General features: G+C 37.9%; 1 protein-coding gene across 1 annotated transcript; it reads left to right on the top strand.

The window, feature by feature from the left end:
* The first annotated feature begins 8,598 nt into the window (after positions 1-8,598).
* On the top strand, positions 8,599-10,066 carry LOC148039992 (Fasciclin-like arabinogalactan family protein). The gene has a single exon (XM_087665930.1). It carries the CDS (start codon positions 8,693-8,695, stop codon positions 9,389-9,391), a length of 699 nt encoding a protein of 232 aa, XP_087522056.1. The 5' UTR covers positions 8,599-8,692; the 3' UTR covers positions 9,392-10,066.
* Positions 10,067-11,200: the final 1,134 nt, after the last annotated feature.

Below are 11,200 nucleotides of genomic sequence, written 5' to 3'. Positions count from 1 at the left end.
ATGAGCCCCGGTAATAAAATTTTACGGAATTCACCGCAAAACCTCACTGAATCCACCTGGATTTTGTGTATGAGCCCCGGTAATAAAATTTTACGGAATCCACCGCAAAACCTCACGGAATCCATCGTGGAATATGCCTCCTTGCATCAATCTACCCATACATATGCTCGACTAGTAGCCTAATAAACGTGTTTAGTACCCATGAAGTGTACACTACTAACAAAATTGGTCACCTTAAGCACAATCATATCAAGGACGAAATGAGTAAATCTATCATAAAATGGACTAAAATCCTTCTTGATCCATGCTAGCACCTAGTTCTAGACATTTTTTTAATATGTCCATGTAATCTTTTGAAATTTCTCCTTTGTGACTCCTAGAGGAACAACAACTTAGCTTTTCCTGTATTTGAATAAGTAACTATCAATATTGGTGGCTTTGAAGGACCTTCTCCAAGAGGATGAATTCAACTATTGGTAGTGGAAGCATTGGAGTGCTTGGTTTCACTCCTTCTCATCCTGCTTTATGTTTTTAGAAACAATAATACTCCACCTTTTGGTTCCTAGGATTTCAGAATAGAAACAAAGGGGGTTGTTGGAAATATCCATCAACTTGTATATAAGTTACTATGAGTTTGACTTGTGCAATCATTAGCTCTTGCTAGAATGTGTTGGCACCCTCCATTGTAAATTATGTATTATGAGTGATTGTTAGGCCACAATGAATTTAGAGTGCACTATGCTCTACTAAGTAAAATGAGACAAATTTTGGCATGTTGTGTGCCAATTTACAAGTCATGGCACTGCATTTGAGCATGCATTGACTGGAATCATGACTTTGGTCTCCTTCCCATTCATTTGAAATTTCTCGACCTTTTTGCATTTCTCTTCTTGGCTCATTAGTGTTTGACTCATCACTCTTGCTATTATCCTTGATGACTCCAACTCACTTGTACTTGAGCTTTTGCCATTTGAGGAATTTGACTTGGACTTCCTCTTCTTGGATTTCCTAGACTTCAACTTTGACTTAAATTTAGACTTAGATTTCTCAATCCATTGATTAGAACTTTCTCAAAACTAATGATGTTGTACACCAAGTCAGAACTAGTAGGTTTAAGATTCATTGTAGCCATTGCACTACTTAGAGTCTTCCACAACTTTGTAATAAAACAAGAATTCCATATTTCATTATCAAGTTAGTGGTCTGATTAAGTAGGTTATTTAGCTTATAGAATTTTATAGCATAATCTTCCATCGACAAGTCTTTCTAATCCATATTTCTAAGTTTCTCCAACACATTGAGAGTACTATCCTCCTTGTGTTACCATGTGTGGAATGTTATATTGAGAGCATTCTAGTCTAGAAAATGAGCAAGACCACCCCACACTGAGAGATCTAGGCAACAACCTTCTTATGTAGTGTGTTGAGAAATGCATTACCCTACCTTCTTGTGCAATGTGTTAAGAAATGCTTTGCCTTTTTCCACCACATGCAAGACACCAAAATTGTTGATGGTATAAGCACTATCAAATAAGATAACATGGAAACTTCTAACTATGGATTGCTATCATCTTTTCTAGAAGACAACCACTTTAAAGAAGGAGGCATCATTAGAAATCTTTAGAATGAGCCTACATGGGTGCACTATTTGAGTTCATTCTACCCATATACCCTATTGCAAGCTGAGATATTACTAAATCTAGAGTATTCGTGATATATAAGATTTTTTTTGGGTCAATAAACCATTGGCATTGGTGCAATACTAAGTAGGTTATAAATAGTTTTCTTCTCCACAGTCATTTTGACAACAGCTATCCTTAATGGCGAAACACAAGAGAAAAGATCAAGTCATAGAGACCATTCAAGAAGATATCAGAGAATACATCAATGATCAAAATAACACTAATGAAACCCTCAATCATGACCAACAAGATGATGATGTAAGCATTGGTAATACCTATAGTGCACGGTTGGGTATTGATGGAAATCCGTTGTCTCACGAACTTTTTAAAGAGCACATGTTTTCAAGAGAGATGCATATGTTGAACATTGGGATACATGATCAATATGAGAAACTTTCCAAATCCTTGGGGAAGATTGAGAATACATCCAATAAAGTGGATGAAGGACTACAGCAATTGGTCAAGTTCATGAAGAGTGGATTTGAGGATGTGGTAGCAACTATCAAGGATTTGAATACTCAACCCACATCTTCCACACAAAATGAATCCACTATTCATATGGAAAATACTTCAGTTCAGCCCTCCAATATGAAAGAAAAGGGTATTGATTAGTCTATTATGTCAACCTTCAAGAAAGGAGAGCCATCTACATTGAGGAATACTCATTACCAGCCACCAATATCATCAAAGCACCATGCCCGTCCTCAATTCAATCCAAGACGTGAGGCTACTTATGAAGAAAAGGAGGATATAAGAGAAGAGGAGAATGAGGAGTTTCATGGATGTGACCCCTTCTACAAATCTTTTTCCTCTCAATCTACCATCAAGCAAAAAGAATTGGACTTTCATGATAAGAGTGGAAGATTTGATGAAAGAAGGTCATTTCATGATGACAAATCTTTTTCCTCTCAATCTACCATCAAGCAAAAAGAATTGGACTTTCATGATAAGAGTGGAAGATTTGATGAAAGAAGGTCATTTCATGATATCACCAACAAAGATATAAGAGAAGAGGAGGATATAAGAGAGGAGGAGAATGAGGAGCCAAAAAGTGCAGGGAACTAGTAACTACAGCAATAATTACAAAGCAAGTTGCCTACATATCCAATGATCTATGGATCAAAACCAAGTGGAGGAAATGGTTATAGACTAATGGCTGAAGCAAAACAGAGCTTTGCAAGGGCTGAAAATGCACAAAAGGGATTTAAGAACAACACTTACAGCAAAGTTCTTTCAAATGAGCAAATTAGAGAAATGAGGGCAAAAGGGTTATGCTTCAAGTGTGGAGAAATGTGGACACGACCATAGGTTGAAATTCAAATCCAAAAATAGCAAGCTTAACTTTGTCATCATCGATGAGCTAGATGAGGATGAAAGTGAAGAGGGGAATGTATTTTAGGTAGAAGCAAACCCTATGGTTACAGAAATGCATAACGAAGATGAAGGAAATAATGATGAATTTTATGATATTGTGGACAATTTTTCTTTTGATTTGGGTGATCCTTTATGTGTAATTTCTAATGATGCTTGGACTGGTTGTAAATAAGAAAATACCCTTAGACTTGAAGGGTTTATCAATGGCAGAAAATTTTATCTTTTGATTGATACATGTAGCACCCATAGCTTCATTAATACCAAATCTTTGCATGGGTTGAGATTGCTTCCTCAAGAAATGCAAGTGTCGTTGAAGATTCAAGTTGCTAATGGAGCTTATGAATCAAGTAATGAAGTATGCCTACACACTCCTATTACCCTATCTCCTTCATGTGTTATGAAAGTGGACTTGATCACTTTGGAAATGGGTCCCATAGATATTGCCATTGGTTGCAATTGGTTGAAAACCATTGGAAATTTTTCTTTGGATTTACAAAACATACTGATGGAATTTCAACGGAATGGACAGCCTATGATATTGAAGGGCATTGATCAAAACCAAATGGAACTCATCTCTAGGAAGATGATGCGTAAAGAAACCAATGCATGGTCATGCATATTCACTCTTTTGCTTGTGAAAGTGGATGAAAAGTAGTCACCAAATAAGCCATCATCTTCTTCAAAGCAAAAGGATCCAAGACTGGAAGAGCTATTGGAAGAATACAAAGATTTATTTCACCAACCATCATCTTTGCCTCCAAAGAGAGAGGTAGACCATCCTATTGACTTGCTACCCAACACAAAAACCCATCAACAAACCTCCCTATCGCTTGTCAAAGTTTGAAAGGGAAGAGGTGGAAAGACAAGTTAAAGAGTTGTTACAAATGGGTTTAATTCAGCAAAGTCAATCTCCGTTTGCCTCTCCTATGCTCTTGGTAAAGAAGAAAGATGGATCTTTTCGCATGTGCATTGATTATAGGGAGCTTAACAAGTCCATGGTGAAGAATAGATACCCGATTCCTCGCATTGATGACCTTTTGGATGAGCTCAAAGATACAAAGGTCTTCACCAAGATTGATCTTTGTTCAGATTATCATCAAATTCGAATGAAGGAAGGGGATGAATATAAAATAGCTTTTAGGACTAAAAGAGGGTTATATCACTTCTTGGTTATGCCATTTGGGCTTTCAAATGCGCCCGCTACTTTTCAAGCACTCATGAGTAAGATATTGCAGCCTTTATTATTCAAAACAGTCCTTGTATTCTTTGATGATATCCTCATTTATAGTAAATCCAAGGTTGAGTATTTGATGCATGTTCGAGAGGTCTTTGACACATTAAGAAGACATATACTCTTTGCCAAAATGTCAAAGTGTTCTTTTATGGAAGATGAAGTGGAATACTTGCATCACATTGTGGGAGAGCAAGGCATTCGTGTGGATCCTAACAAGATGAAATATGTCAACAAGTGGCCTTCTCCTACAAATTCTACTTCCTTGAGGGGTTTCCTTGGATTATCTTCATTCTATAGGAGGTTTATCAAAAATTATGCTCATGTGGTGGCTCCTTTGATCGATAGGCTCAAGAAAGAAGCTTTCTTTTGGGACTCCATAACCGACAAGAGTTTCAATGAACTGAAATCTCTATTAGTTTCAGCACCTATTCTTGTATGCCTGGATTTCACTAAGGAATTTATTATATGTGCGGATGCTAGTGGACGAGGAGTTGGAGCTGTTTTGTATCAATACCATGGAGTTATAGCCTATGAAAGTTGCAAGCTTGATGGCAAGGAACGTCAACTACATGTCTATGAACAAGAGATGTTGGAAATTTTGCATGCTATCAAAAAGTGGTATCACTGTATATATGACAACCATTTCAAGGTGAAGAGTGATCATTGTGTGTTGAAATACTTCCTTTCTCAACCAAATTTATCCCCTAAAAAAAGGAGGTGGTTAGCTACTCTTCAAAGCTATGATTTTGAAATATCCTACATGACTGGAAAAGATAATATTGTGGCGGATGCTTTATCATGTATGTGGGCATGTTCTTTATCTTCCATTTCAATTGTACATAATAATTGGATTCATGACATCCAAGAAGAATATTTTCTTGATGAGCAAGCATCAAAGATGATGAAGGAATTTTAGCAAGGAAAAGGAGAAGAGTATCCCAACTTTAATTGGCACAATGGTCTTTTATGGTATCATGATAGAGTCTACTTGACACCACAATCCTCTTTCAAAGGTCATATTTTGCATGAGATGCATTCTTCATCTTTAGGGGGGGATCCTAAGAACAAGAGGGATATCTCATTGAACTTAGAATTGCCCGCATTCATGATTTATGAGTACATGACCATTCATATGCACATTATCTTCATTGCCTATAGATCAGTTCATCATGGTTTTCAAGTGTTAATAGTTGGAGACCTACTAATAGTAATAATGACATCAAAAGTAGAGTTGCAAACTACTTGCCATTGGAATAGAATGAGATGCATACTCAAATTATGCAAAGGAAGACAAAAAAAAAAAAAGAAGACAATGTTAAAACAACACAATGGACTAAAAGATTCATTACACTAACTCTCTTGTACTTAAAATATAGAATACATTATCATTTATGATCACATTAGATGGTGAATATAGATATAGTCAAGCCTTCAACACAAATACATATGAGGATAGAAAGGATACAAAGAAGATAGTTGCAACATAAGAGGGACTACATTTGTCCATCATAATCTAATTATAACTACAAGAGTGTGTGTGGAGAGACACAACCCCCCACACACCATTTGATACCTTAAAATGCGAATAAACTTTAAAATTAAGGATGTGTTCCTACACATACACGTGGCACACGCAGTGGAAGCATGACACACCCACCCCTAGGTAGGCTAGAGGAGGCAACATTTAGTAGTCACTTGAATACCTCTCCACAAGTGGTACTATTTGGATCCAATTTGGATGCACAAGCTTAGCTAGATAAGTAGTCTTCAAGTCTATTTCTTTGTAGGAAAATGTCAAGGCCTCAACTTGAAGGATCAACTTGAGAGTCCCTAAACTTTGAAGGTTTACTAAATAGTAGTCTACCGCACACCTAAGAATGGTCACTTTGTAACCAATCTAATGTGAGAGTAGACCAACACCACAGTTGCTTCACAGAGGGTGGAGCTACATAGCCATTAGGACCAATACTCGACTACAGAATGTTCTCCCTAAAATGGTGTTAAGGTATGTCCTATCCAATTCCAGGGTGATCACATTGTAACAACTCTATCTAGTGTAGGAAAATTGGACTTGTCAAGTCTACCCCATTATAAATGCTCAATTATTAGGATAAAAAACTCCCACCTTTCTCAATGGGGTCTATTTTAATCATCTAATTATAACAAAGCACACTACCACATTGTGAGAACACATAAAAGCAACTTTCTTTTATATTATATTACATAAGGTTCATTACATGTAATTTAGGTGCAACATATAGAACAATTGGAAAAAAATTCATTTTAATTAGGGTTCAATTCCTTTATTGTGATCCCCACAAGAATCTCAACTTCTGGAAAGCCATCTAAGGCCTTGCAAGGACTTTCAACCCCTCAACATTATTCCACCTTTTGGCTAGTATTCAAAGTCATCCATCCCTATTCAGGAGACAGGGATCATAAGGTTTTATATCTCTATCATAGGCTATTTAGGGATTTACTATCTTAGAATGTCTCTAAGCTCCTCCACTTAAGGTGATGCAGCAACAATGTGCTTGACCTTTTTCACCACTTAGCTTTTGGGATTGAATATCAAGCAATGCCCTTCTAGGTTTATCTCAATCGCTTTATCATTTCCATTATATATTGGGGCGAGTACAACTAATGAAGGCTCCATTGGTCCCATGGATCCAATAGCCACATATCCTCTTAAATATTCACAGTAACTCATATGAGAGTCATAAAGTAAGCAAACCAAAGCAATGAATACAATCCTTTCCAATCAATAAACAAATTTAACTAAATCAACCCTTTGAACTTTAATAAAATAAATAAATATAAAATAAACAACTCAAATTGGATTATCATGATTAAGATGGTATAGCCTACATCCTTAATGATGTGTTTTGAGTCTACCATAGGAGTATTCTCCTCAAGTTTTTTAGAAGTGCATTCTCTAATGACCTCCTTTCCTTTGTGATGTCTCTTAGGGACTACAATTTTTGGAGTAAATTTGGTAGAGCTTTCACGAACTTAGGGAAAAGAGAGGAAAGGTGGGATGGATTTTGACAGAGCTTCTATGTTAGTATAGAAAAGAGAAAAAAATCTAGAAAAATTTTGGTAAAGTTTATATATGATTCTGGAGAAGAGTGAAAAATCTTGGTAGATTTCAATCGAGCTTCCATGTGAGTATGGAAAATAGGAAAATAGCTTTATGGATTATGGTAGAGATTCTACGTGAGTGTGGAGAAGATGGTAAAAGCTTAGTGGATTTCAATAGAGATCCCTTGAGGTAGCTAAAGAGAGGGGAGAAACTAAGAGAGAGATGCTTCCTTTAGCTTTACTCGCACATATAGTGGTCTCTCCTCCAAGAGAATTATGTGTCTTTAAGGCTCACCATGGTTATTTATAGAGAGAGAGAGGAGGGCTTGCCTTAATCTTGAAATCAACAATTTTGAGTGTTGTTTGAGAAAGTTTGCTCAAGTAGGGACTATACACAATTTTTGCAAAAAAAGATATCAAAGCAAAAACATAGCTCATCTATGCTCATTTGCAGTGTGCATATAAAAAATCTTGCACATGGGACATAATTTAGACAATCATCTCTTTTGACCTAGAACTCGGAATTTATATCCATTTAAAGTGTTATGATCATAGCAATGAGCTCTACAATTCCATCACTTGATTTTGAAGTGCTTAACAAATTTTGAAAATGTCAAATTTTAATCTTCATATTTTACATTGAGAAAATCCTACTTATATTTTAAAAATATCAATAAATATAATATCTTCAAAATCCTTAAAGATTATTACTAGAGGATCTTGCTTGTGTGGAATAAAACTTGCGACATCCTTGATAACTTTAATTACGAGATGTTGCATACTGTTTTAAGGTGCCAAGGTGGATAGATTACATGAAGTCAATAAATATGTGATTGGTGTTGCATCCACGCAATGTATCAAATTGTATAACAAGTTCAAATGGGTGGTGCTTGAGTTGTTGCTTGCAATGACACGAGACTACTACTTGAAGGCAATTAAGGGGCTGTAACTAGTAAGGTTCCCTTACATCTAACTAGCAACTGGCCATAGGGGTATGCTATCTTAGCTCTTATTAAGAAGTAGAAGCAAATAAGTGCATCATCATAGTGTAGGAGGTGTAGTCCTATCAAATCACATCCTCATTTTTGGCATCAAACTAGGATAGATAAACCTTTTAAAAAATAACATTTGGACTAAAATTCGCCTCTAATTTATACGTCTTTTCATTGTTGTCTTTTATCTCCCCCATTACCCTAATATGCGATGCTAAGGGTCTTTTTATCGCCCCCATCACTGTGATATATGATGCTAAGGGTCGAATGGTTAATGCAGGCTAAACAATGCCATAAAGCAATTTAGGATTAGGATTTCAAGCAGTTCCCATGGCGTCAATCAGCAACAGGAGAGGATGTCACCGGTCTTCTGTAATCGCCGCATCGTTTATCGCCGCATTTTTCATATCCACCCTCCACATTCTGCACGTCCTTACCCCGACGCTCACTTCTACAAGCTCCGATTACGATCATTCGCATTCTTTGAGGATCTCTCTGCAACAGAAACCACCACAGCAGACAGATCTTCGGTTGCCATTGCACAGGTATGGCGAACTTCTGTTGAGCTTCCTGCCAGAAGATTTACCTTTCACTATCTTCATACCGTCGTCCAGCGCGATGGTCGACAGCATGTTCAAGGCAATGAGCCAGAAATCAAACACTGGGGCTGGCAATTTTTCAGGGAATTCGAATCCTCGTGACGATGATGAAGCTTCTGTCCTGGCATCCCCTGACAGCCAATTTGCTGTCCTTTCAAGGATTTTTGGATTCAGCACTGTCCCTAGAAAAATCCAGTCAGGACTGGTGCCTGTTGGGGATGAGCTTGCCCTTGAATCCATATCAGGTTACAGGCTGTATGTGTCTAGACAAGCTTCAGGACCTCTCTTGGTAAATAACCTTCCTTGCAGCAGAGTGGACATGTCAAGAGGGGCCATTGTCATACATCTTGTTGACGGAATCCTCATGGACAGTGACTTTGAGCAGTCTCTTATACCATACAGAGATGATGTAGATGATGACAGTGAATGACATTGACACCATCATTCATGCGAGTATATCTGTGCCAGTTGTTCTCTTGAGGTTTTAGCTTATAGAGTCTGCCTTTTTGAATGCAGGCTTCCAAGTCTTGTTAACACTTTGGCCAAACGCATGTGACATTTGCCATCTGTATGGAGCCAACAATGATCTATACTATGCTCTATCTGGCATATAGATGTAAATCCTGGCAGTAACCAAAGAGATGGTGCTGCTCTGTTGCATTGTAGTGACTGTAATGTTCTATTTTGTTACTTCAACTCCACCTTCTCAGCAGCAAATTGCTGGAGTTGAGTTGGTGTGGCATTTTGCTACATTAAGCAAGTGCAGTATTCAGATACCAAGAGAGATGGATAGGCATGGGAATTCTGCATGAATGGGTAGCTTCTCCATTCATCCTTCCAGCCATTCATTTTACTTATATCAAGTCATGTTGGGCTCCCTGTTTTGTTTGGCATCTCGCCCTTGCATGGGTGTCGCATGTGCGAGTGGCTTTATGGTACTGGTATGGCAATTATCTCTTTCTTAGAGCAAGAGTAGCTGTAGCAAAGGTTAGGGTAATGACCATAGGAGCTTTAAGCATGCTTCTACATTTTCATATTTCCTTTGTGAGAGTTTTCACACCTTCTTTCATACGAGAATCTAAAGTTAGGGGGAAGGCAGAACTATCATGTCATGGTTCATCAAGAGTATGCTGATGATCATGTTGACTACCAAATCTCAGATTTGAGGGAGGGAGATCAAGGCTGTAATCCAAGTGTGGGAATCACTGTGGACATGGCTCTTAAGGGTGTGCCGTGTAGAAGGTTTGGCCCCTAGTCCAGGAAGCCAGTTAATAGGCATACCTAGGGAATGTTCAATGGTGGGTCTTCAAATTGTAGTGACAGAGAAGAAGTAAACTGTTATCACTACAAAAGTCAGATTCTCAAACTCACTAGCCCTATAATGAGCAGTTTATCAGACACTAGCATATGCAGGTCCCATGCAGGGCAGAAATTCAGCACTAAAGTTAGCACTACGAGCTACTAGTACAGAGCAAGTATGATAACTCATAACCTAATAGTACAGACCAACCGACTTTAGAATGATATTTGATCAGCTAGACTTGGAATATGATGTGGAGATACACTAAGTTTTGCAAAAGAAAACATAGAGTGTACAACCACGATTGAAACACTGTGAACTTTAGGAAGTGACCATTTTATGGAGGTTGGTCAAGTAAGTGGCCATTTTATGGAGCTTGGTCAAGTGGGAGAGATTGAGTGTGAAAACCTCTAGGACTGCCCCCTGTAAAATCTGGCACAATTTTCGGTCTGTTTACTGGTGCTTACAGCAGGGCTGAACTATCAGGGAAAAAACATACTGTTTGCTGGCTGAATTGAAGAGGAAAGCACGGCAAAGTTTAGAAGAGAACTAGTTGACTGTGTTCATGAGAGGACTGACCTATGATCTTGTGGACTGCTCTAAACAGGGCAAAACGGGTAGTCTATTGCTGTTCATGCAATGAATACTCTGATCTACCTTCAATCTGGAGGAGGTTATTGCGTTTTGCTGTCCCAAATAGAGATTGTGTGAACTCTTTTGGGTATCCTTGTTCTACTGATGTAGTTGATTAAAATAGAGATTTTTGGAATGAAAGAAGGGCTTTTGGAGGCTTCAGAACAGGGTATTATTGGTCTATGTGGGCTGCTTTGATATCAAACAGTTTTAACGCAAGCGTGGGTCTATTTTTGCCTCATACGTATTCTTTGATGCTTGATTTCATGTATGGTAGACACTGAATTGCAGGGGCTGAATTAATTT

Source organism: Lygodium microphyllum, chromosome 2 (assembly GCF_053477565.2).
Source record: "Lygodium microphyllum isolate KBCC chromosome 2, Lygodium_microphyllum_v1.1.10, whole genome shotgun sequence".
NCBI lineage: Eukaryota > Viridiplantae > Streptophyta > Polypodiopsida > Schizaeales > Lygodiaceae > Lygodium > Lygodium microphyllum.
The sequence above is the reverse complement of the archived record's forward strand: the minus strand, read 5'-3'. Positions and strand labels throughout refer to the sequence as shown.

Coding starts and splice junctions, on each gene's coding strand:
- LOC148039992 (XM_087665930.1), top strand. CDS start 8,693: ATGGCGTCAATCAGCAACAGGAGAGGATGTCACCGGTCTTCTGTAATC.